General features: G+C 37.7%; 2 protein-coding genes across 3 annotated transcripts; one reads left to right on the top strand and one right to left on the bottom strand.

The window, feature by feature from the left end:
• Positions 1 to 579: 579 nt before the first annotated feature.
• Positions 580 to 14,517, top strand: LOC143849238 (importin subunit alpha-like). Of its 2 annotated transcripts, none has more exons than XM_077358344.1 (12): positions 580 to 736; positions 1,934 to 2,165; positions 2,945 to 3,041; positions 3,146 to 3,237; positions 3,321 to 3,452; positions 3,624 to 3,809; positions 3,897 to 4,060; positions 4,200 to 4,278; positions 12,657 to 12,785; positions 12,990 to 13,117; positions 13,208 to 13,585; positions 13,949 to 14,517. In XM_077358344.1, the coding sequence occupies exons 2-11, from the start codon at positions 1,956 to 1,958 to the stop codon at positions 13,581 to 13,583; spliced, it is 1,593 nt and encodes a 530-aa protein (XP_077214459.1). In that variant the 5' UTR covers positions 580 to 736; positions 1,934 to 1,955; the 3' UTR covers positions 13,584 to 13,585; positions 13,949 to 14,517. The 2 variants fall into 2 exon arrangements, with proteins under 2 accessions (XP_077214459.1, XP_077214393.1); XM_077358278.1 differs by having other exon boundaries at positions 13,914 to 14,517.
• Positions 14,518 to 23,673: 9,156 nt separating this feature from the next.
• On the bottom strand, positions 23,674 to 25,747 carry LOC143890080 (pathogenesis-related protein 1-like). The gene is made up of 2 exons (XM_077394629.1): positions 25,564 to 25,747; positions 23,674 to 23,993 (listed from the first exon to the last, which is right to left on the bottom strand). The coding sequence occupies exons 1-2, from the start codon at positions 25,745 to 25,747 to the stop codon at positions 23,674 to 23,676; spliced, it is 504 nt and encodes a 167-aa protein (XP_077250744.1).
• Between the last annotated feature and the right edge of the window lie 1,871 nt (positions 25,748 to 27,618).

The raw sequence follows: 27,618 nt of genomic DNA, 5'->3' as shown, positions 1-27,618 counted from the left end.
AACAATGATGTAATTACAAACAATGCTGTAATCAAACAATGTTGTAATTACAATCAAACAATGCTGAATTAAACACTTGAATCAACTCAACTCACAGAAGAAGAAATTACACTCACACGCAATAATAGTGGGTGCGTGGGTTTTCACTTTTAACTTTTAACTAACAATAGAAAAAAATGTACATACTATAACTTATGTAACTCGGGTCGGGTCGGGTCGGCCCCTTCAAACCCGGCTCGACCCGAGATTCATGTGGGCTTTTGAATGCTCAACCCAGCTCGACCCGAAACCTATGAAACTTGAACCCAACCCAGGTTATTTTCGGGTCGGGTCGATGCGGGTCGGGTAAAACCCGGCTCGAGTTGAAGCCCTAGTTACAGGGGGTGATTTTATCAGTCAGAGGGTGGGGGAATTTCATTTCCCTACGTTTTTAGGGGTTATAGAGTCAAAACAAAGTCGCGCATTACTCACATGATCTCATGATTGTATAGAGTTAGTTCTTTTTTAAGTCAGTTTTTCCCACATCTTCAATTTCAATTCAAAATCTAGTGGCAACCCTTGTAAATACACACGAATTCAGGCTCATTCTCCCAACAAGTCCCAACCAAAATACTATTTAAAGATCTTTCTCTCTCTGTTCGTCAAACCCTCAAACAAAAAGAACAAAAATAAAATCCCATTTCAGTTTTGCTCTAATCTCATTCTCTCTCTCTCTCTCTCTCTCTCTCTCTCGCAGGTTTGTTTAATTTGTTTTCTAGGCTCTAGGGTTAGGGTTTCTCGTTTAGGATTTATTATGTTTAATTTGTTTTCCAATGTTATTTGATTTCTAAGCTCTAGGGTTAGTGTTTCTAGTTTCGATTTCTTCTGTTTTGATTTTAGCTTCTTGCTTTTGTTTGGTTTGGATTTGTTATGCTTAATTTGTTTTCTAATGTTATCTGATTTCTAATCTATAGGGTTAGGGTTTCTCGTTTAGGATTTATTATGTTTAGGAATTTTTGATGTTTAATTTGTTTTCTAATGTTATTTGATTTCTAAGCTCTAGGGTTAGGGTTTCTCATTTCGATTTCTTCTGTTTTGATTTTCGGTTCTGGTTTTGGTTTTGATTTATTATGTTAATTTAGGGTTAGGGTTTCTTGTTTCGATTTCTTCTGTTTTGATTTTCGCTTCTGGTTTTGCTTTCGATTTTTTATGTTTAGGGTTTATTATGTGTAATTTGTTTTCTAATGATGTTTGATTTCTAGGCTCTAGGGTTAGGGTTTATTGTTCCGATTTTTTATATTTAGGATTTATTATGTTTAATTTGTTTTCTAATGATATTTTATTTCGAGGTTTAGGGTTAGGGTATCTCGTTTGGATTTCTTCTGTTTTGATTTTCGTTTCTGGTTTTACTTTCAATTTTTTATTTTTAGGGTTTATTATGTTTAATTTGCTTTCTATTGATTTTTGATTTCTAGGCTCTACGGTTAGGGTTTCTTGTACTGATTTTATATATATAGGATTTATTATGTTTAAATTTGTTTTCTAATGATATTTGATTTCTAGGCTCTAGGGTTAGGGCTTCTCGTTCCGATTTCTTCTGTTTTGATTTTCATTTTTGGTTTTAAGGGTTTCTTGTTCCGATTTCCTCTGTTTTGATTTTCGTTTCTGGTTTTACTTTCGATTTTTAATGTTTAGGGTTTATTATGTTTAATTTGCTTTCTAATGATATTTGATTTCTAGGCTCTAGGGTTAGGGTTTCTTGTTTCAATTTCCTCTGTTTTGATTTTCATTATGGTTTTCGTCTTGGTTTTCCTTTCAATTTTTATGTTTGATTTGTTTTCTAATGGTATTTGATTTCGATGCTCTAAGGTTAGAGTTTCTTGTTCCGATTTTATCTGCTTTGATTTTCGTTCTGGGTTTTGTTTTGATTTTACTTTCGATTTTTTATGAGTAGGGTTTATTCTATCGAAGCAGCCATGTCTCTGAGACCGAACTCGAGGACAGAGGTCCGTAGGAACCGGTACAAGGTCGCTGTGGACGCAGAAGAAGGGCGGAGGAGGAGGGAAGATAACATGGTGGAGATCCGGAAGAACAGAAGGGAGGAAAGCCTTCAGAAGAAGAGGAGAGAGGGAATGCAGGCACAGCAATTTCCGGCCTCCAATCACGCATCGGCTGTCGAGAAGAAGGTATATTTCTATCTCTGCATATTTCTTTTCATGTCTATTTTTAGGCTCTGTTTGGATCTAGGTAGTTGCCTTGTAGATTAGTGCTATAAGTAGTCAATAGGGAGGAGACACACATTTGATTTACCATGTAGAATAGTGATAAGTAGTGTTTGGTTTGACAACCATGTGGACCAGTGGGAGAGGATATAGAAAGAAAAGAGAGAGAAGGAAGAGAGAGAGAAGAGAGCAAAATTTCCATGCCAAATTCATCCTTTTTTGAGAAATTTGGCTTGGAGAGTATAAGAAGGGGACATTGATGCCACATCATCAGACATGCAATTATTACCTCTAAAACTTGTCTAGTAGTCTCCAAATGGATGTTAAATTGGCAACCAAACACCATAAAGCTACCAAAAAGTACACTTTTCTGCTTGGGAAATCCTTGAGGATGCCAGGCATGTGGCAACCAAACAGTCCCTTAGGGTGGAAGTAGTGCTTGATTGATTAGATTGATTGCTAGATCGGCGGATTCTGATTTCATAGGGCTTTGGCTTTTGATGAAGGGTTATGGTTTATTGATTTTGAATGTTATGGGTTTGGTTCTTTTTGGGGTTGAGATCTGCTTTTGCTTGGATCGGTTAGATATGTTAGGGATTCAGTTTTATTTATTCGGATTTCATTATTTTGAATTTTCTCTGTAGCAGTTACTGTTGGTTAGATGTTAAGGCTTTGGATTTTGATTCTTTTTTCTTTCTTTTTTTCTTCTTCTTCTTCTTTTTATTTTATTTTATAAATTGCAGTTGGAAAGCCTTCCGGCTATGGTGGCAGGTGTTTGGTCGGAGGACAGTGCGTTGCAGCTTGAAGCGACAACACAGTTTCGGAAGTTGCTTTCTATAGGTATTTGGTTTAATTGTTTTAGTGATGTTACTAACTGTCACTTCCGTTTTGTAATCTTATTTAATGAACAATATCTTCTTTTCTATTGTAAATTCCTTCGTCAGAGCGCAGCCCTCCAATCGAAGAAGTTATTGCATCTGGGGTGGTTCCTCGGTTTGTTGAGTTCCTTGTGAGGGAGGATTTTCCACAGCTTCAGGTCTGGATACAGACTTTTTATTTCCTGGATTTTGTTTTCTTTGCTACTTTATAAGGTTTTATAAATATTTTAATTTTGAGTAGTTCGAGGCTGCTTGGGCTCTCACAAACATTGCATCCGGAACCTCGGAGAACACCAAGGTTGTTATTGATCATGGCGCCGTACCGATTTTTGTTAAGCTTCTTGGTTCTCCAAGCGATGATGTCCGTGAACAGGTATGCTAAAACAGGTTCTTGCTTGGCTCGGTATATGTGTTCTATTTGGAATCTGTTATTTGCAACTCTTTTGTAATCTCATAGGTTAGATAAATTCTCTCTTCCTTTAGTAGCTAAATACACTGATTCCTTGAATTTAGGTTTTGATCTGTACCATTTTTTAAATTATAGGCTGTATGGGCATTGGGCAATGTTGCTGGTGATTCCCCTAGATGCCGAGATCTTGTCCTTAGCCATGGTGCACTGGGTCCGTTACTGGCGCAGTTGAATGAGCATGCCAAGCTTTCTATGCTGAGAAATGCCACTTGGACTCTGTCTAATTTCTGCAGGGGCAAACCACAACCACCTTTTGAGCAGGTTAGGTTGAATGTTATTTGTTAGCAGCTATGTTGTAATTCGCTGGGTGTCGTTTGTTTCCTGAGGTTTATATCATTCTTTGTACAGACAAAGCCCGCACTCCCAGCACTTGAGCGACTTATCCATTCAAATGATGAGGAAGTCCTTACGGATGCATGCTGGGCGCTCTCATACCTATCTGATGGCGCAAATGACAAAATCCAAGCTGTTATTGAAGCTGGGGTCTGCCCTCGTCTCGTAGAACTTCTTCTGTAAGTATTTATTTTAAAAATTTATTTCAATCAGACTGGAAGATGTTTTATTTATTTCATTATTTATTTATTTTTTGGTTGTGAATTTCTGTCCGTGCTTGAAATGTGAAACCTTTTGCTTTTATGTTCTGTTTGTTAGGCACCCATCTCCATCAGTGCTTATTCCTGCTCTTCGTACTGTCGGAAACATTGTCACTGGGGATGATATGCAGACTCAGGTACTGAAATGCGTTGTAGCTGCCTACTTTTTTTTAACAGTATTCGTATTCTTGGAATTTGATATACTGACTGGTAAATAAATTCTCGTTGTTCTCGTCATACATGGTAATATTTGTTTGATGCCTTATTTTGATCTTGATATTAGTGTATGAGTTTATTACTTGAAACAATTTCATCATGTAGTGAAAGTATCTATGATACTTCCAAAATTATAAATGAATAAATTATTTCGTGTGAATATTTATATTGACGTTTTCTATGATCTACACCTGCTAATTCTTTGTAAATGGACGTCTTATATTTAAATCATTTTGCTTTTTTTTTTCTTCTAATTAATATAATGAGATGAATGCTAATTGTTGTTTAGTGTTTTTGGTATTATCTTAGTATCTTCTGATTAATTTTTTTTCTGATTATCACCATGTTATTTTTATCTGCCTGGTTTCATTTCATCATGAAATACTGTAAGGTTTTGTTTTGCATAATAATTTGGCTGTTATGAGTTAATGACTGTTCTTTGACTTTGTAATTAGCTGCCATCTAAAAATGTATCTCAAATTATTCTGCGACTTCCATTGTTTGGCAAGTAAAAGTTGAGTTTTGAGTTGAACACACCTACCAAGTGGCTTGAATGTGTCAATCAGATGTTTTTAAGGTTGTTACATGAGACTGAACTTAGCATTTCAAGTAAAGATCTCACATTTAGATAAAAATGGTTTCAATTTGAACTGAATTGCCTGGCTTATTTTTGAGTTGTCAAAGTAACTGCACTATGTGTTAAATTTCATTCAAATGATATTTACCAGTAGATAACTTACCTTTCGTCTATATAGGTGATCTCCTCTGTAGGTTACTATTAATTTTCCTTTTCTGTTAGCGACCTCTCTTTTTAAATCTTGATTTGATTGTGTGTGACATAGACCAATGGAGTATATAATCATACATTTCAATCATGTTTGAAATTGGTTTTATTTTATGAGTTCTTTATGCAAAAGAAATTTACATATTTTGTTTTATGAGTTCTTTATGAATCACCAGTCAAGAGTAGAAGGGTCCAGCTATTGAAATACGATTTTGTTTTAGACACAAGAATCTACATAGAAATTTAACAAATCACCAATTCAAGAATATCATGATTGTTCCTTATGGGGCAGATGGATTGTTTTCAAGAAATCAAGCATGCTTTTCTCTTCCCAGTATGTGTTCCTTCATAGGAAGTAGGGTTCCCATAATTAAAGGTTGTTTCCCTTACTACGTTTCCCACTTCTTTCTTGTTTTTGAATCCTAAAAGAAGGGCACTTGTTTCCATTTCTGGCACTATTTACCTTTCTCGTTTCCTAGGCATGCAAATGTGTTGCCATCATTAGGAAGCAGTTCTTCCTTTCAACATTCCTGATACCCCTCATGTGGTTCTCGTTGTTGTCGTTGGATTATGCTCTTCCTCTCTGCTCAAAGGATTTAATCCTTTTTTCACCGTTCCTGCGGGTTTGCTCTTTTGAACCTTCCTCTTTGTCTCTAATTTGGCCCTTTACCTAACTGTTAGTTTTGAGAGTATGGATCGGATAGTTCATCATGCAATGGGGCCTTTGTGAACCATTTAGGGTTTTACTTTTTAAAACATAATCCAGTTTGATGAGGTTGAAGTGCTTCACCTGGATCCTACTCATTTGGAACCATTTATTGTAAATGAATATATGATAGTTTTTCAAGCTTCATTAGCACCTGTGATACGAACCAACTCTCTATATTCAGACGTAGGGGACTGACCTGTAGTTACACAAATCCTTCAAGTTGGCACTCTTATTCCTCTATTTAATTGTTGTTTTATGTGAAAATTAGGCCTCATGCTGCTGAAAAAGAAGCATGCTTCATTGATCCTGTGAAACTTAACATGTATTCTGTACTTTTGTAGGTTATTTCTGCAGCACTTTTTGTTTCTTTTCTAATTACAAGTACAAGACAACCTTAATTTTGCTCATAATCCCACTAAAGATATTGCTATTACTTCAAGAACTTCAGAAACAAAGAAGTAAACGAAATTACATAGGCTGAACATGCATTTACACTTTTATCTGCCATTTTTTGCAGCTCATCCTACTTCTTTTCTAATTCCAAGTACAAGTGGACCTTAACTTTGCCCATACTACCACTAACACTAAGATATTGCTCTTATTTTACGAATTTCATTAGAGAAGAAGTAATATAAATTGCCAAGTGTCAGGCGGCACAAGTGGACCTTAACTTTGCCCATACTACTACTAACACTAAGATTTTGCTCTTATTTTAAGAATTTCATTAGCGAAGAAGTAATATAAATTGCCAAGTGTCAGGCGGCACATACTCCTGATTGGAAATTCTTTAGGGCCTTATAACTTATTTTAAAGCCCCTTACTCCTTTTCACTTCTGGCTGTTCTTCCCTGTTTTCTTCCCAACTTCCCTGTTTTCTTTAAACTGCTCTTACTACGTTTAGATCAAATCCAATTCATGAAATCACATGTTATATAGCCATGCTAAATGGGAATACAAAATTAAACTCAACCCTTAAAAAAAAAACCATGAAAATTTTCTCAATGATTCCCCTTTATTTGGTTCAATCTAACATGATGGGACCATCTGGGGATGTCAGCAAGTGTCATGCTCCTATTTAGCCCTAAGATGTTCCTTTGTCCTTTTTCTTCATTGCATAGGTTCAGATGATCTAGGAGTGATTTGGGCATGAGTGTTGGCGTAAACTTGGATGAAGGAATACTTTCTGGTAGCATGTGTATAATTTCATCCCCAAACCTTCCATCCATCATGACCCTTCGAATGATATTTCATCCTTTGGCTTTGAATTTTTTTTTGTAGCTAATTATTTCAATTTTTTGTAACATTTTATGATGTCCTTTAATAAGGAAGTGAATCTCCCTAATGCTACGTTTGGTTGCCAGAATTTTTTTGATTCTTGGGACTTTTGTGGAATTTCCACAGGAAACCCACGTTTGGTTGGTGGACCCAAAATAATTCCAGGAACCAAAATAACCCCGCACGAAACCCCAGGAAGGAAAAAACAATTCTCCCAGGAACCAAAATAATCCCAGGAACCAAAAATAAGCTTGCAGAAGAATTTTTTTCTTCCCAACAGTTCAAGCAACCAAACAAAGCATTTTTTTTCCCACCATAGTTCGGTCAACCAAATATGGGATTTTTATCCAGGGAGGTTTTTTTTCCCACCGATCTCCCAGGAAGTTTTTTGTTCCACAAAAATCCCAAGAACCAAAATAATTCCGGCCACCAAACGGAGCATAATGGATAAGCATCCACAAATCTTTGACTCTGTATTTCTCAGAAGGTTCACCTTATTTGTATTGATTTGATACTCACATTGCTCTGTTGCTGCATCTGACATTTTGAGTTGTTGTAATGCCTTGTGGTTTGAGATATATGCATGGCTACCAATCTACGAGGAAGTTTTTTGTTCCACAAAAATCCCAAGAACCAAAAAAATTCCAGCCACCAAACAGAGCATAATGGATAAGCATCCACAAATCTTTGACTCTGTATTTCTCACAAGGTTCACCTTATTTGTATTGATTTGATACTCACATTGCTCTGTTGCTGCATCTGACATTTTGAGTTGTTGTAATGCCTTGTGGATTATCGGTCTCTTATTCAACAATAGTATTGAAAGGTTTTTTAATGAGAACAGCAGAAAGCATACATCATATGATCTAAGGCAATGGCTAGGGTGGTTACTATTAAGTTATTTGAGAATAATGTTATATTACATCTCCAATCTTTTGATCACCTCCCTTTCTAAAACATTTGCATCCTAATCAGCCCTTTGGTGTCAGTAAAGCTCCTTTAAATGTCTAAATTCTCAATCTACTACCTTTCGTAGATATGTCACTCCATTGTGTCACATTTTGGAAGTCTTCTTGATAACAAACTGATTTTAGTACTGGGCCAGCAAGACATTCATCTCAACCCTAAGAGCAAGAACTCCATCTCATTAGTCTTTGCAGCCCAAGGACTTGAATAACATTGCTCTACTACCTCTCTATGACCCTAATTATTCTACATTAGTTGTTGGTCTTGAAGTACCTAAAGAACTCCCATCAAACTTGAGTTTTAGGTTCATGGGACGAGGTTTTTGTACTTTGATAACTTTCTCTGCCCCATTCACTACTTATACTAGTTTCTTTCCAATATAATTATTCCCTTCATTTGCATCAATTTCATAGAAATTGCCATAAATTATCAATCGTAAGTTATGATTCTTCTGAAATTTCATCTATGACCTTATCCATCAGTTTGTTTGCACTTGCTGCATCATTTATATTTAACAGATCATCCCTCGAGGATACTCAACAGTGAATTTTGTCAGTTTTCTCTGCGAACCTTGTCAAAATTTAGTTTCCCCTCCAACCTTGTTGCCAAGCACAAGAATGCTCCTTCGGTATTACCAATTTTTTGTGGTTTTCAGTTCACTCTTGTGATCTTGGTTGCCTTGTAAATTTTGATGGCGTGTAGTTATGCCACTGATGGTCGGGAGATCTACTTCCTACTTTCACAATGATGCCATATATCATTCTAGTTATGAGACGTCAAGACAATAAAGAATCTTGAACAAGTTTCTGTTGGATGGAAAGGATAACATTCAATCAATGCTCATTCTTAAGCCTTTGATATGTAAAAACTCCTTTAGTCAATAATCATCTCGTGTGGGTGGACTCCCTTTTACTGTGGTCAAGTTCTTGTCCCAGTAAGCTGTCCTACCAAGTCAATCAGAATTCAGAACTCCTTTGATTTGTCTAGGTTATGGATAACTTGACTCCATCAATTGTTTACTCGTCCTAGGCGACTACTTTTTAGGTTGTATGAGTTCGAGTATTTGGAACACTGACCCATTTAAAGAATACAAATAGCTGGTCCTAGAGAACAATTGAAAAAAAATAAATGAGCTATTTGAGAAAGAAGGTGATCCCATCTCTATGATAGTGGAGTGGATATGGTGATAGAATATGTCAAGCTTAAATCAATAGTGAGTATATGATTATTGAAATTTTTTTTCTCAATAAGATTTTTTTTCAAACTGTGAAATTTGAAGGGAAATTTTAGAGGGGTAAGCATTTCAGAAAAGTGGGATGTTTTTAGAGGTAAGCCTTTGAAAAGTTTTTGATTCTTTGAGGATATAGGAGTTTGATCCATTCTCAAAAATCTTCTTTTGTAAGTCAAATTCAAACCAGTGGAGTTCTTTTTGGGGCATGATTAGAGATTTTTTACATGGTTGGAAAGAAGTGCAGAGTAGAATTGTTTTTATTTTTTAATTATTTTGTGGCAAAGTAAAACTTGAAAAAAAACTTAAGATTCATAATTTCCTAGTTAATGCTTGGCTGATGCGATCTTGAGTGCTTGACAACATCATTACTTTGACTTTGTCGAAGATGGTTATAAATCATGAATAAAGATGCAGAACATGGAAGTATTAGTTTATAATGAAAATCCGTGGTTTTAAAATAGAGAACTTGTGGGGAAATGGATAACAATAAGTATTATTAAAGAACAGTAAATAATAATATGAGAGTTATTGATAAAGATGGAAGTAAACACAATAGTCTCAATGTGCCGACATTAAGTATATGACAGTTCTAGCGATACATTTACAACAGTAGAAAGGAATAGCGGTACATTTACAACCGTAGAAAGGAATGCCGATACTTGTCGACGCACGTGTCTGCTGAAAATTTAAGTGTCGGTTAAATCATAGACACACATGTCTGCTGAAAGTTCAAAGTTACCGGTGTGAGAGTCGAGACTCGGGAAGGGGAAAGTGGGGATGGTTTGTGTGATACTTCAGTTCCTAGCAGTTTTCTTTCATGTAGTGTCACTTTTTCTTCTTCTTTTTTTTTTTTGGGTATATTAAGGGTTATTTAGAATGACTGAAGACGCTTGTTAGGATTATAAATGATGTAGATCTCAATTCCTTCTGAATATTGTAGAAAGCCATCGGAGGCCACACTATTATTTTCTATTTGCCATTTTATTATCTACTCTGGTACTACATCGTGTCAAGTACTAGAGGCATGCTCTCCTCAAATATTTAGTTACACGTTATTACCTGACTATTTAAAGAATTTTTATAATGATGTGGAGCCACTTATGATGACAAATTAATGATAGGCTTTGGACTTTACCAGTACGAGGAAGTGTACATAAAAAAGGTTGAAGTGTAAGGAAGACTACATGGAAAGAAGTTGAACATGAGGTTGAAGCAAGAAATTGGTGGTAAAACAATGGTTTCAAAATTTCCCACATCAATAGTTGACTTGCCATAGTCAAATGCCTTTAAGCGTGGCTGAGTTCTTTTTGATTTTGGATTTTCCCCTCCCATTCAATTAGAACTCATTTTAACTCTCCCGAGTTACGACCGTGTCAACCTAATATTTGGTTGTACTGCGTCGAGTCGACTATGATTTGCTATGACTAGGTGTTGGCCCCATATCTGCATTATGTAACACTGGATAAACCGCTGAGACTTTCAACACTTATTCTTGTATTTTCTTGGAAATTTGCTTTATCTGTTTTGACACCATCCTGTTTCATGGTCATTGAGTTGACACCATCCCATTATGTATTGTCATGGTTCTTATTCCTTCATACCCTGAAATGAGTTACTTTCTACTTTTGGAAGCTGTGTTCGTCTTTGTCCCAACGTGAGTTGAGCATTATTGGTATCAAACCAATAGCGATTCATAGGAACAAATCTACTAATTCTTTTATTCCAGTTAGTAAGAGGGATCTTGAACTAAGAAATAGACCCTAGATTCTGTTAAAGAAATGCACCCATGCAAACCAATCGATCATGCTCTTTAGTTTTAGGGTGATATTCAGATGGACTTTTCACTAATATTAGATGCTAGATGGCCCATAGTCTTTTTCTATAACTAAACTGGCACATCCTTCCAGTGCTGTTGAAAAAAACCAGATCAATTCTTATTTCTTAGGTTGCTGATTTGTTATTTGTGGTACTGCTGGCAGCCTGGCAGTTGATATCAATCAGATCCTTGAGTGTGGGGAGATCTACTACATGACCATTATAGGCTGTTGTTACCTGGGGGTTTAACTGCAATAGCGCAACAGCGTTGAATGGTTGCGGCCTATGTAGTTTGAGTGAACTCTAGAGTTCAGGATATTATGAGATTACAGCATATGGGTGGTGAAAATGTCCACAGATTTGTTTATTTTCATAGGTGGGAAATGTGCATCTTATGAATCTCCTGTGGTTACTCCCCAAAATTGTTTCATGCGACAGTTACACAAGAAGAAAATCATGTTATGAATTTCTGAAGCACTTTTGTTGGGTTCTTGTCTTCTCGGTACATTTATAATAAACATTCAAATGGCTCATAGTGGTTTCTATTGCATGCTGCCCATTGAATTTGCTTCCATTAAGTTCGTACCTTCTGGTGGTCACGGGTTCGAGTCACGGAAACAGCCTCTGCAAAGCACAAGGGTAAGGCTGCGTACATCTAGCCCTCCCCAGACTCTGCAGTGGCGGGAGCCTCGCGCACTGGGCTGCCCTTTAAGTTCGTACCTTCTGTGATATTGCTGATGCATGCTCCTAAATTGTATGCACCAATAGGGGTCTGTGAGGCTTCTCCTCTTCCCAAATTTATCCTCTAATTTCTTCTAGTCACGAGGGATCAATGTAAAATGTTTCATTTGTTTCTTTAGCTAATGTAGTGGTGGAAATTTGTGGATTATTGAAGCATACCATTTTATTCGTTGCTAAAAAATGCTTGATTGGCCATCTGATCTTTATCATTGACAAATCTCTATTCAATTGGGAAGACCAGTAGCCATATGGGCACTCAAAATTAAACTCATCAGATCTTGGATGGGGCGAATAAGGTTAGCATCATGCCCTGTTAGACAAGTTTTGTTTGCAAAATTGCCTATTTTTAGCAACATAATGGCGGAGCTGGATATCTCAATTATTCCACTCACCAATTTCCTGCTGCTATCTAATTAAGCCTTGTATTTGCTTGTTTTTCTTCTTAATGTTGTTAGGATTGAGGCCTCTTTGGACACCTCGAAAAATTATTTGCATCTAATCTGTATATGCAAGTGATTTTGAAGTTAAATGTGATTATTTGCTAATGATGGTTATAATAGTTTTTTATTGAATGATAGGAATAGTTATAATAGCTTGGAATTTGATATTGTTTAATGGCTTCAAATGTCATATTTGCAAATAAGTCTACGTTTTATCTTGTTTTCAAATATGGACCAATCTTTGCAGCATCAAAAGAGGCCATTTGTCTGGCATTTGGTGCTCAACTTTGGTCTGTCTTTGCCAGTGTCATTGATCTATTGTTTATCCTTATTTTTCAGTATATCATCAACCATCAAGCACTCCCCTGCCTGCTGAATCTTTTGACGCACAATCATAAGAAAAGCATCAAGAAGGAAGCTTGCTGGACCATCTCAAATATCACGGCTGGGAATAAGGATCAGATACAGGTTTGAACTTGTTCTCTTTAGCTTACACGTCATCTCAAGCTCCTCTCTATCTTTCAAACCGAACTTTCAAAAATTTCCATATTATCAGCAGTTTTTAAATGCTTAGCTTCTTTTGACCTGGTGGGGTTGTTTGTGGTTGTATTCTAATTTTTTTGAAATAGTGGTTATATTCTAATTTAGTATATGCAATTTAAAAAATTCCAGGCTGTGATTGCTGCTGATATCATTGGTCCTTTAGTCCATTTGCTTCAAACTGCTGAGTTTGATATAAAAAAAGAGGCAGCATGGGCCATCTCAAATGCGACTTCCGGTGGGAACCATGATCAAATTAAGTATGTGCACATCTTATCTCGCTTCCATTGCTAATCATTGTCTATTTAATTTAGTTAATTTACATTCTTTTATTATCTTCTTATCTGAAGGTACCTGGTGAGCCAAGGTTGCATCAAACCCTTGTGTGATCTCCTAACTTGCCCTGATCCGAGAATAGTCACGGTCTGTTTGGAAGGGCTTGAGAACATCTTAAAGGTCGGGGAAGCTGAGAAGAACCTGGGTAACACTGGGGGAGTTAACGTCTATGCACAGTTGATTGATGATGCTGAGGGGCTCGAGAAGATCGAAAATCTTCAAAGCCATGACAACACTGAGATCTATGAGAAGGCAGTGAAAATCCTAGAGACATATTGGCTGGAGGAGGATGATGAGGCATTGCCTCTCGGCGATGGTGCGCAACCTGCTGGTTTCCGTTTTGGGGGGAATGAGCTTTCTGTACCTTCCGGTGGATTCAACTTCGGCTAGAGGTACGCTCTATAACCCAAGGTTTTGATCATAAATATCATCTGTAATTTTATAATTTTTGTTTCTTTTGGTTTTTCAGCTAAAACATGGAGATTATTTTTTTAAGGAAATAATATCCGCACAACCTTGTTTTAATAATTGCACAAACTCAGCTTGTCGTTTATTTTTTAATTGGCCTGTGAGAGATTTTTGGCAACTATTATTACCTATGACGGCTCTTTAAATAAGAAAAGACAAAATGGGTTAGTGCAAATATCAAAACATGGTTGTGATGATATCATTTCGCTTTTTTTAATGATAATTTTATATATTTGTATTCAAAATTTGCAGGAGTTTGGTCTGAGTCATTATTGTATCCTGTCCAGAAGGGAAATGCGGCAGGGTGTAATGGTCGGTCGTGGAGTCGCGTCGTATTGTCCGGTCCAGTTGCTGGTATGGTCGAAGGGGTGCTGAAATGAGTCTTGCTTTGGTGATAATTTTTTTTTTAAAATGGAGTCCAGGGAGGGTTGAAGCATTTTGGTATGTGGGAGGGAATGATATGGATGTTGGTTTTATAATATCGACCATGAGAGCTTCTTGTGGTGGTAAAAAACGGTCCTTGTCGTCTTATGTTGTCCCGAAGGCGATAAAATGTCTGGATTTTTTTTATTGGTTTAGTCTGTAGTCGCTGCTATAGTCCGGTATCGTTGTTGCAGGTGATATGAGTAGATATGTGGTAATGAGTCCTACCTCGTGTCTCCTGTATAGCAACAACAGAAGAACCTCTTTGTGTGGTTCTGTTGTTTTGATTCTTGAGTTCTCTTTTTTTGTTTTTTTACATTTGATGGGGTCTTTCTTTGTCCAGAACTTTTCCAAGAGTATTATAGTCGGTCATATGAAACATTATCAAACTTTTGGAAATGAAAAGGTGAAGTATTATATTGTCATTTGTTTTCATTTGGTGTTAAGTAGTTTTCCTACATATTCTGATAACACTAGATCTTTGAATTTGCTTTCTTATGAGGAATGCCATGAAATTGCTGCTGCATTTCCATTAAGAAGAAGGAAATGATGCAAGGGTTACAATGATGCAAGGGTTACAAATTAGTTTTTCAAATGACTAGATTGCTCTCATTCAGGAATTAATTCTCAAGTTGATGGGAAAGCCATATTTGGTCGTTGGATGAATTAAAGTTCATTTTGCCAGCCTCAAATTCAATATCAATATTGTATCAATTTGTTGGTGGGGCTGGCTTACCACTTTCTGCTCAGTTGGTAGAGCTCCGGTAATGGTTTAAAGATAAATTGTTGGTGGTTCTCTTGTTTTCAACTTTTATAAAGATACCATAGGGCTTACTTTTGTTCTATGAAGTTAAATTATTGTGCAGAGTTGAAATTTTCAATGTGTTTTCAGCCTTTATAGATCGGAGGGTTAGGATCAACCTATGGAAATAATTTTTTGGGGCTCAACCTATTTAGGCTGCGGCCCATCTGATGGACGGTTTGGATCATCCTATGGTGCGGGTCATACCATACTTTTATTAAAGTGAGAACTGCCCTCATCAAAATGCAGTAGTGCTGATAACATTTCCCTAAAAATATGTTAAAATAAATAGTTTTAAAACGTTTAATATGTCAATACGTTTTTAAAGAAAATCATTATTTACTAGCATTTCCAATTAAAGTGCTTGTAAAAACAGGATATAAGTGTGCTAAAAATTAGCATTCCCCATTATAGAGCTATGCTAGTAGTAAAAAAGGATTCAAGTATACTAAAGATTTTACTATTACTAGTGGAAGTGAAATGTATTTTGTTATTTTTATTGTTATATTTATTTGTTAAGGTTGTAAAGATGAAATTTTAGAAAAGTGTAATGCCTGTAAAAAAAAGTTAAAAATGAAACCAAGATGGTGAATTCTACTGTGAAAGTATATAATCCTAAAATTAGAAAATTGTGTGAGAGGGGTTTCAATGCATTTTCTTAAGATAAGCTAATCATGGTAAAGACACAAGATCCATATTAGAAGTAATAGAAACAGAAAAGAGAGCTTTGGTCTTGATTTTGCAGTTTACCTAGCAGAAAAGATGAGATAAGACTAGTTTAAAGGCTTTAACGCCATATATTATTTTGGTTATTTTTTATCCACTCCACTGTTAAAGAGTACTAACAGCTTTGGGGTCATACCCGAATCCAAACACTACCAAAAAATCATCCAAATAATGTTGGCCCACATTCTTTGGATGATTTAAAGCGTTCATTTGATGGTCCTGACATAGATAGGGTGTGCCCAAAAAATCAGCTCTATCGGATCATCCTAACCCTTCTTCAATCTATGGACGAACCTTCAGCTGAGGGGGCAAACCTTAAACAAATTGAAACTACAGGGGTGTATTTGTTACGTTTTAAACTATAGGAGTGGAAGTGGATGTGTAAGAAACTAGAGGGGGTGTAAATGTAATTATCCTTTTTTTTTTTTTATCTATGAGCTATTGATTCCTCAAGTAGATGTTAAAATTGCATTCTTATACATTGAATTTGGTTAAGTATACATAGAATAACCCGAAGGTTTTGTTTTGCTCAGTCAAGAACAGTGAAGAACACAAGGCTAATGTTTTGATGATTATTATTCGATATTTTCTTCATTTCAATTTTCGCACAAAATATTAAATTTTTGGAGTCTGGATGAATGTTTTTAAGGTTACTTATAAGTTATATAACTGGCCGACTATGTTTCGGTAATGCGATGAACTCACCATGTTTTGGGCACTGATAAATCGACCCCATATATCTTAAATCGACCTCCTTATGAGATATTAGGGGGTGGATTTATCACTGTCCCATGTTGTGTATTATTTAACCGGCTGTCAGAATATTACAATTCCCAAAATGCTCTCAGCAGCAAATAAGTGACTCGTCCCATTATCAAAACATGGTCGTGTAAGACACTAGTAGACTCTTTTTTTTTTTTACCATATATTCGAAATATAATTATTTGAATACCTTATATAGGCTTCAAATTATGGGATCAAGAGAGTTAAGCTGATGTGCGACTAAACATCCTGCCTAAATTTCGAAGATCGAGAAATTTGAGTGTTTTGGCTTAAGCCCAATTGATTTTTAAAATTTGAAAATTTGAAATGATTAGTGATTGCAATGTGTGCAAGACATGTTGCAATAGCAAGATGAGACACAATTGTAAATGCCAGTGTATTTGAAAATTGAATTTTTGGTGTAATTTGAAATGTTTGGAATAGGGGTGCAACTTGGGTCGGGCTCAACCCGAACCCGACGGGTTCAACCTGATTTTGGCTTGGGTTGGGTTGTGTTAGGGTTGGGAAAAGCCAACCCGATTTAAATTCGGGTTGGGTTAGGTTTGGGGTCTTGGTCAACCCGACCCGAATCCAGGATTATGTTTTTCTCATGATTTTCTCAGGATTATGTTTTTCTTTCATGAATTTTTCTGTCCGGCCTTAGATGATCCCGAACCCAACCCTACTCAACCCGAGCTGATTTGGGGTGGGTTGGGCAGAGAGAGAGAGAGAGAGAGAGAGTTGGTCAACCCGACCCGAATCCAGGATTATGTTTTTCTCATGATTTTCTCAGGATTATGTTTTTCTTTCATGAATTTTTCTGTCCGGCCTTAGATGATCCCGAACCCAACCCTACTCAACCCGAGCTGATTTGGGGTGGGTTGGGCAGAGAGAGAGAGAGAGAGAGAGAGAGAGAGAGAGAGAGAGAGAGAGAGAGAGAGAGAGAGAGAGAGAGAGAGAGAGAGATGGGGTCGGTTTACGATTTCAGGGGGTCGATTTATCACTGCCCCATGTTTTATATTATTTAACCAGCAGTCAGAGTATTACAATGCCCAAAATGCTCTCGGCAACTTTCTTTATAAGATTATCTCCAAAATTTTGGCTAATCGGCTCCGTAGTGTCCTAGGCGATATTATTAGCCAGAATCAAATTGCTTTCATTAAGGGTAGATCAATCCAGGAAAACATCCTTCTCACCCATGACTTACTGCACAACTTCCATAGAGCATCCCAATCTTCCTCTATGTGTCTCAAGCTTGATCTCCAGAAGGCCTTTGACAGTGTTTGTCATAAATTTCTTATCTGTTTCATGAAAAAAATAGGTTTCAAGGACTCGTGGTGCAGGTGGGTCACTAAATGTATATCCACTCTTGTCTTCTCTGTGCTCATCAACGGCTCTCCTCAAGGATTCTTTCCCTCGTCTAATGGGCTTAGACAAGGTGATCCCCTCTCCCCCCTTCTCTTTTGCATCCATATGGAAATGCTTACTGCATCCTCAATGAAGCAATCTTCTCAAAGACCATTTCCACACCCTTTTCCAAGAAAGATATCCACATTTCCCGTCTTCTTTTCGCTGATGACGTCGTCATTTTTGGCAATGCCTCCCAGAATGTTGCCCAATCTCTGGTCAATTGCCTGGACAGATTCTCCTACTGCTCTGGCCTCTCCTTGAATAGACAAAAAAGTGAGGTTTTCTTCAACAATTCCAACAACTTTTAAAAAGACCTCATATGCTATATCCTTGGTATTCCTTCTGGTTCCTTACCCATCTGTTACCTCGGGCTCCCCCTCATCACCTCCAGGCTCTCAGCCAAAAACTGCTCTCCCTTGGTTTCCAAAATACGGAAAAGATTAGCTGCTTGGAATAATCTCACCTTGTCTAGAGCTGGGAGGATTGAGTTGATCAAAACGGTTCTAACCTCCTTCCAAGTCCATTGGTCGGTTGTAATCAATGTGCCTATCCAAATCTTGGAGGAAATTGAGAAAATCTTCAAAAAATTTATCTGTTCTGGGTCTAATCAAACCAAAAATATTGCCTGGGATAATCTCTGCAAACCAAAAGCTGAGGGAGGAGTAGGTATTAGACACCTCAGAGATATCAACCAGGTGGGGCAGATGAAACAGTTCTGGGCTTTAGCCTCCGGCAAGCCTTCCCTCTAGAAAGATTGGATCTCCCGCAAATATATCAGATCACAGAATCTCTGGACTATCCCAATGCCTTCCTCCCCCTCGCGGGGATTCAGAGGGATCCCCCAGACTAGGGAGATAATGATGAAGCTTGTCTGCTATACTATTGATGATGGTAAAGGCGTCGATTTCTGGAAGCAACCTTGGCACCCTAATGGCGCTATTTCTGATCTCGTTTCTGCTGGCTCCTTCAACATCCATCCAAAGAATGTCCAGGTAAGTCAGTTATACTCATGCAATTCGTGGCACCCTCATCTCCAAGACCTGAAAGAGATCATTTCTACAGCCATCATTACCCCTGGTCCCTCAAACATGGCTATTTAGAAGCCATCATCCTCAGGAGAATTCGACTCTAAGTCTGCATGGAATTCAATCTGGAAGAAATCTCCTCGGATCAACTGGGCACCCTCCATTTGGTTCCCTGGTCATGTCCCCAAATTTGCTACTACTGCTTGGCTGGCTCTTCATGGGAGATTAACTACCAGAAATAGGCTCGGATTCCTTGGCCCAAACAGAGATCTCAAATGCCCTTTTTGCCATGCCGCACACGAATCACTTGATCACATTTTCTTTCGATGTTCATACTCTAGATGAGTCTGGAACTCAGTCCTTTGGGGATTCAATCTCAGGAAAAATCCAAAAAGATCACTACTCTTTGAAGAGGAATGGCTCCGGAGCTGTTCCCGTTGTAAAGGTCAGTCAGCTACTGCTCTAAGATTAGCTTTTCAAACTGCTATCTTCTTTCCCTGGTTCGAGCGAAACAAAAGAGTACATGAAAAGGAAGAAACTCACAAGCAATCTATCCTCAAGCACATCCTCCACTCAGTGAGATCCCGCCTCTGTTTTTTGAAATTGAATGATGGAGATCTAATTCGATCCAAATTCTTCTCTGAAAACTCCGACCTCCCACTCTTTCAGAAAAAGGATAAAATGCAGTCCTGCGTCTGGCAAAAACCTGATCATGGATGGTCAAAATTGAATGCCGATGTGTCGCTCACCGACTCAGACGGTTCTATCGGAGGCATCATTAGAGATCACATCGGCACTGCAACAACTCTATTCTCCTCTCAGAAAGCTAAATCAGAAATCAACATCCTGGAGCTTCAAGCTATTAGTCATGGGCCCGAGTTAGCCAAATCCAAAAACATTTGTAAAATCTGGGTGGAATCTGACTCTCTTTCTGCTGTTGAAACCATCTCAAAGGAGTCTAAATGCCCCTGGAAAGCTATCATGCTTCTTGGCAGAATTGAATCCCTTCTTAACACCTTCAATGATTGGAAGATCACCCATCTTTGGAGGGAAGGAAATCAGCCCGCTGATTTTCTCTCAAAGACGGATTGCATCTGCAAAGGAGATAATATTCAAGCTCAAGACATCCCGCCTCTACTGCTGGATCTTATTGTTCTCGACTCCACTGGAGCTCCTTATTATAGGTTGTAATTTAATTTTCCATGTTTAATGCCTCTATAAAGGCCCTCTCTCTTTTCCTTCGACGCCTTGGGGTGCCTGTTCCTCTTTGCTTGGCCTTTAAGCCCCCTTGAATTTGTAATCCTTTATTTTTTCAATATATCTGGTAGGGGTCCTGCCTAACCCCAGCTTACCTCCAAAAAATAAAAATAAAAAATGCTCTCAGCAGCAAATAAGTGACTTGTCCCATTATCAAAATATGGTCGTGTACGGCGCTAGTAGACTTTTTTTAAATTTTTTTTTTTTTTAGCATATATTCGAAATATAATTATTTGAATACATTATATAGGCTTCAAATTTTGGGATCAAGAGAGTTAAGTTGATTTGGGACTAAACATCCTGCCTAAATTTCAAAGATCGAGAAATTTGAGTGCTTTGGCTTAAGCCCAATTGATTTTTAAAATTTAAAAATTTGAAATGATTAGTGATTGCTGTGTCCAAGACATGTTGCAACAGCAAGATGAGACACGGTTGTAAATGCTAGTGTATTTGAAAATTGAATTTTTAGTGTAATTTGAAGTGTTTGGAATATCCGAATAGGGGTGCAACTTGGGTCGGGCTCAACCCGAACCGGACGGGTTCTACCTGATTTTGGCTTGGGTTGGGTTGTGTTAGGGTTGGGAAAAGCCAACCCGATTTAAATTCGGGTTGGGTTAGGTTTGGGGGTTTGGCAACCCGACCCGAACCCGACCTCCGTCCTCTAATTTTATCATGATTTTTCTCATGATTATGTTTTTCTTTCATGAATTTTTCTGTTCTACCTGATTTTGGCTTGGGTTGGATTGTGCTAGGGCCACGGTTTTAAATTTCGACCGAAATTAGAAACACCGAAACCGAAATCCGAAATTTTCGAAACGAACGAAATTTCAAAAATTTCGGTGAAATTTCAAAGAAAATATTAATTTTTTATTCCTGTACAAAATTTCAGCCCAAAAAACCAATATTTCGCCCGTCATTACCAAATTTCGGGATTTCGGTTGAAATTTCGGTTTCAGCTAGGTCCGAAATTTATGCCGAAACCGAAATCTCAAACCAGGGTTAGGGCCGAAAAGCCAAACCGATTTAAATTCGGGTTAGGTTAGGTTGGAGGTGTTGGTAACCCGACCCGAACCCGACCTCCGTCCTCTAATTTTAACATGTCTGAGGATTATGTTTTTCTTTCTTGTATTTTTCTGTTTGGCCCTAGATGATTCTGAACGCAACCCTACTCAACCCGAGCTGATTTGGGGGCGGGTTCGGTTAGGGTTGACAATCCTCATCCCGAGGCTTGGGTTGGGTCGGGTTAGGGTTGAGGGAATGCTTTCTTGGGTTGGGTTAGGGTTGGCCCGACCTGAGTTGCACCCCTGGTTTGGAATGACTTTGAGACTAGTAATACAGTAATACATTATTACTAGTCTTAAAGTGAATGAGCTGATTTTGGGCAATGCACTTAGTGAAGTCCCAGTTCCGCAATCGGGGGGGGGGGGGGGGGGGAATTTGTTGTCTTATAAAAAATTTATCCGTTTAATAAACTTTTGCAATGTTAGTTTTCAAAAGTTTAAATGAATATTCTCTCTTAGGCCTCTTGACAAACACTTGTTAGGTGACTTTTGAAAATCTTATTTGATTATTTCCTTTTAATCTTTTTATCAAAACACTTGGTGGATGATTGAAGATTACAAATAAAATGCAAATCCAACAACAAAATAAAGGAATGAGATGAATGATTTCTTTTAGGACTTTTATCAAACACTTGGTGGAACCCTAGTTGATTTACTCTCTTTAGTTCTTTTGAGAAACACTTTGTGGATGATTTATACAAGTAAAACAAAATAAAGAACAAACATCAAAACAAGATAAAGTAAGGTGTGTGTGAGAGAGAGAGAGAACACACACACAAGAAACTTATATTGGTTCAAGAAGGAGAAGATTGCACGCAAGATTTATAGTGGTCCGACCTTCAAACCCAAGGCCTACGTCCACTCTTCTTGAGGTCACACTCAAGGGTACCACTATTCGAAGGCCACACAACGCCCGGCTTTAAGGATTCTTACAAGTCAACTTTGATACAAGAGGATGGCTCCTCGTCCTCCACACTCACCAACAATCTCTCCTTAACGGCCAAGATTAAAGCTCCTTACAAGTCAACTTTGATACACGAGGATGGCTCCGCGTCTTCCACACTCGCCAACAACCTCTCCTTAACGGTCGAGATTAAAGCCCCTCTCTTCGAGTCTTTAAACTCCCCAAGGGTCGCAACCCTTCTTTACAATGAGTAGGAAAGGAAGATGAAGTACTCTTTTGCCTCCTTTGTAGGATATTACAAAGATGATGGCTCACTAACTCTCCAAAAGATTAATACAAGGAAGCCCTAAAGAGAACCTCTTCAAATAGATGTGTATTGTAGATTTGAAAGTTAAGGCTCTAACAATAGTTTTCAATCTTTCCAAAAATTCAAGGAGTTATATTTTAGGATTTTTAAAGATGTATATATAGTTGTAGTTTGAGAAAAATTCTAATTTTCGGTCTTCATGGCGTCGCGGACAAAGTCCGGACGACCGGCAAATATGACCGTTTGAATTTCAAAATCGCGACTCGGTCCGTCACGGAAGGACGTCTGGTTTCCCGGACGTCCGGCTTTGGCTCGGTTATTTTTTTATTTTCGAAAGCAGTTTCAGACGGACGAAGTCCGGACATCTGCGGTTGTAAAAACTGGTTCTTCAGCCCGTTTTGTAAAGTCATATCTCACTCGTTTCTTATCGGATTTTGACGCTCTCATACTTGATTTGAATGGAAATGATGAGATCTATTTGCTAAAAATATCTTCAAAAATATTTGAAAATATTTTGGACCAGTTAAATCAGGTTTAAGGTGCTGGACTCATAATTCAAATGCCAATGTTATGTCTTTCCATTTGTAAACTTTGGTTAGCACTAGGGCTTTGGTTCCTGAGATATGGACTTTTATTTTTATAATATTTAGAACCTTTGAAAATGATTTTTCATGAAGTACAAATATGTTTCAAGATTGGTTTTGAAGGAAAATTGAAAAACACTTTGAAATGCAAAACCACTTGAAAAAGATCTCCAATACAATCTAAAAATATAAGGTGCTTTGAACTCCCTTGATTGCATTGGCTTCAAAGGTCTACTTTGTGCTCTTGAACTTGTAAGTGAACTCTTGAGATAGCTTTGGAACATGTGACTTCCTCTCTTGAATGAATCTTCACTATGAATGCTTGAGATAATCACCAACACTTATTCATCTTCAAGTTCCTCTTGGCATATGCTAGGCTTGCTTATGAGATCCTCAATTTGAGCTCTATGCTTGGACACCTTCAAAGAATGATGTCTCCAATGTATGCAAGCTCACTTAGATCCTTCGTGCATGTTGATCCTCAAGCCATGTGTTGGTTGTATTGTGTAATGACGATATGACATGTCAAGTCCTGTCTAGGGTACAACACTACAAAGCAACACATTAGTCCATAAAGACTAATCAATTTAGGTTTGCTAGCATCAAAACAACAAGAAAAAGATGATTGGTTGAACTCATGAGAACACTTGGGCTAACACTTAGTCCCAACCGAGTTGAAATCGACTCCTCATATATTATTGAATACATTGGAATACATTCATCCAAAGAAAGTAGACATGACTACAAATGATCAGAGCAGTTGGATCGTATTATAGAAACATTCGGGGTAAATCTCAGGTTTTGATAAGAGATGGCCTTCCACAATCTTGTACATCCCAAGAATTTTAAGTTGGATTTCTTCTTCCGTGTACTTGACACCATGCATAGGGTGTAATTTTACGGAGACCTTGACAAGGCACTCTGTTTCACCACAATGCTCAAACTTAAGGTGGGTAACAGAGGAAATGAGTTTTGTCCCAATGTCTGCACCTTTAATAACAGTGTATCTGAACTCAAAGTTGTCTTTGTCTAGCAAATCAACACGTTCTTTAACATGTGTGAAGGGTGCCACTGCACATAGAGAATACACACGTATTATATTCCTAGCATGTATAATTTTGCTAGACTATAAGTTATTGGTGTATGTAAAAAAAAATCACTAATCTTAGATGGTGGCAATAAGGGAAGTGATAGATTCACCTCCTTTTTACTTGGGACAGTCCCCTTTAGTACTGTATCTTGACTACTCTTTTACCCTAGAGGCGGCTGTCCCAGGGAAAAAAAAAGGGCGAATATATCAGTTCCTTTACAATAAACCTTATACAATGCTTGTATGGGGCACTTAGGGGATGAGAATAGAAAGTTAGAAAGATTGAAAGATATCATCTTAATTCAATTAAGTTGCCTAATCTATCCCAAAAACCCAATCTACCATTCACACAATATAGGGCTGCACACGCTTTGGTCCAGTTCAGCTTAGGGAGGGTTTTTGAACCGAACCGATCCCATCAGTTTGGAGAAAATCCAAACCGTAACCGAACCGACAGGGGGCATAACCGAAACGATCTTGATCGGTTTGGTTTGGTTCGGTTCACCGTTTATCCCTCAAATGAGGCTTTTATGTTGCATTTATATCTAGGGTTGATATCCTTAGGTTGACTACAATGACAAAATTACCCCTAGACTACCAAAAATATTGGTTGAATGTCCAAGAATAAGTTTTCAGTGTGGGTTGAATGGTTGATTATCAAGATTGGAAGGCTGTGATGTTAATTGATTGATATGCCGAATTCAACCTCATTAATCCTATGAAATTAAATGGAAATCATGGAAGCAATCAAACTTATGATCCCGTACATCATGTCATACAGGTTGTAATCTATGGCACGGAACCATGCATTTTAAAAACAGTAAAAGCTGGGAAAGCGATCGGAGATGTGGAAAGCAGATGGAAGGTAGATTGGAAGCAGAAATCAATTCCTCTAACACCGTCTTGTGGGCGAAAGGGATTAGCGACTATCTGTGGAGACAAGCCAATCTTATGGATGAAAGAAAGAGACTATCTGTGGAGACTAGCCATCTTATGGATGAAATGAAAGATGTGTTTGCTTGGCTTTTCCTCTCCTTGGAAGCACCGACAATTTAACATAGGCCACGTTTGGATAGCCACAAGATTTAGATTTGGATTTCTCACATTTGGAGTTGAGATTTGGAACCGGATGAGATCCTTAGATTTCCAAATCAGCTACATCAGTGAAAAAAATAAAAATAAAATTCAATTTTCAAATCTGTTCTGCAAGACATTATTTGGAGATCAATATTTGTGGCCATTACCTTCACCCTCGCTGCTCCTCGACCTTGCTGCAGCAGCAGAGAGACGTCTCTCTCTCTCTCTCTCTCTCTCTCTCTCTCTCTCTCTCTCGTACAACATGAGCATGAGGATGATTGATGTATTTGGTATCCAAAACTCAAATCCAAATCCAAATACACAAACATGAGGTGTCCAAACGTGGCCTTATTGCATTTGGGACAATCACCACTCTCGAAGTGCACTTGTAATCCGTTTCTTAGTCAATAAAATTTTATTTTTATCAAAAACCAAAAAAAAAAAGTTAGAAATGAAGAGTTCATTTGGACTAACCTTCGGTACACTTGAAATGCTTGACACTTCCAACTCCTCCATTTCCACCGATAATTTCGCCACTCTTTATGACCCGGGAAAAGAATTTAGGCATGAAATTGTGCGAGTCTATGACACTGGCCTGAAACATTCTAGTGGCACTCACCATACATTTCATCTCAAAGCTCAAACCAATTTCACCCATATCGTCTTTACAGGGATATTTGAAAATGAAAGGAAGAGAAATCCCCCAAGATATGGAATTGCTTTGGTTAGCTTTGAGTTTAGAGAAATGAAGTAGTAATTGGGTTTTATTTAAGGTTGTTTGGAGTCTTAACGAGTCTATAAATGCATGTATCCAAATGCCATTTAAATTCAATCTCCCTCCTTAAACTATGGGTCAGCTGAATCACATGAATATGAACATTAAGGACATGTTCGTTTTAGATTTTGAGTATTGATTTTTCAGTCAAAAACTGATTATTAAATGGGTTTTATATAAGGTTGTTTGAATTCTTAAAGAGTCTCTCCAAATTCAGGACAATAAGGAGCTGTTCGTTTTGGATTTTGAGAATTAGTTTGTAGTAAAAAAAACTGATGGAAAACACTTACACTTCATTCTGGAAATAAAGACAACATACGAGCACAATGATTCTGCACAATGATTCTGTTTGCTCCGTTTGGTTGCCAGTAAAATTTTCGTCCCATCCCATGTTTGGTTGCTTTTTAGCACTAGAATTTTTTTAATCCTACTCTTGGGTTCAATTTTAAAACGGGTTTTCGTTTTGGTCTCACCTCACAACTCTAGATGCATATTTTTTTAGTAAAACTATAAAAATAATAAAATGATGTGAGAATCAAAGCACATAGATTTCAATCTTTCTTTCCTTTGATAAAAGTAGCAAAATGGGACATAAATTACAAATAAAATAAAATGTAAGATACACGTGTGTAAATAACAGATGTTCTTGATGACTATGTTCCAGCTTCCAAACGTCAGTGTTTTATTTAAGCAAACTCTTAAGAATACAAACAAAGAGATGTGTGACAGAGTCAATTTGTAAAAACTTAAATTTTAAAAAGTAGAAGATGGGGCATATATTAAAAGTTTGAAAAAAGTAAGAAACAGGTCTTCCTGAGTTTGTTCCAAAACCCAAAGTAAAAAGAAAAAATATAAAATTTTAAGTATAATATGATCTATCTATAATATATACTAACCATGTTTCTTTCTGTCGTCATTCATTTTCTTTCCAGGAGAAATTTTTATTAGAAAACCTTCTCTCCTAGAAATTCAATTTTATACCTCATGGAAATGATGGGCGGGCCCAACATTTTTACACCACTGGGTTGGGCCCACTATTTTATAGCAAAGCATAGCATGGGTTGGGGTCACCATTTTACACTTGATTTGATGGGCCCACCATCCCAAACTCATGCATATGGTGGACCCTACTATTTTACACCTCATACAGCTATGGCGGAGTGGGGCCCAATATTTCATAATCATGCCTAGCATGGGTGGGGACCACCATTTTATACATGTTTTGATGTGGCGGGCCCACCATCTTCACCCAAACTAACGCATAAGGTGGGCCCCACCATTTTACACCTCATATATTTATAGGGTGTGGCCCACCATCCCTACCCAAACTCATGCATATGGTGGGGCCAGCATCTCTACCCAAACCTGTGCATTAGAGCGGGCCCGCCATCTTACACTTGTTTAGATGGGTGCGGCCCACCATTTTACATCCATGCATAACATGGGCCCAAAATGCTTGTGTGTATGGGATTTGTTAGGCAATTTCGCAAAGGAAATTTGGTCCAAAGGGTTCAAAAAATAACGAAAATAGTGAAACGGTACCCCCACATTTCAAATTTGTGAAATGGGTCCATTTTACTTTTCCTGACATGTTTTTTTACATGAATACCCCTCACACAATTTTGTTTATTTTAAAAAATATTCGTTCTTATCTGTTGGGCCTGGAAGGGGTTACCAGGTCAAGGAAAATGGGGGTATCGCATATGAAAATGGGGTGACCAAGAGATGAAATGGGGTTATCACACCTAGAAAAT

Source organism: Tasmannia lanceolata, unplaced genomic scaffold, assembly GCF_043159265.1.
Source record: "Tasmannia lanceolata isolate RefF3 unplaced genomic scaffold, GAP_Taslan_0.1 ptg000002l, whole genome shotgun sequence".
NCBI lineage: Eukaryota > Viridiplantae > Streptophyta > Magnoliopsida > Canellales > Winteraceae > Tasmannia > Tasmannia lanceolata.
The sequence above is the reverse complement of the archived record's forward strand: the minus strand, read 5'-3'. Positions and strand labels throughout refer to the sequence as shown.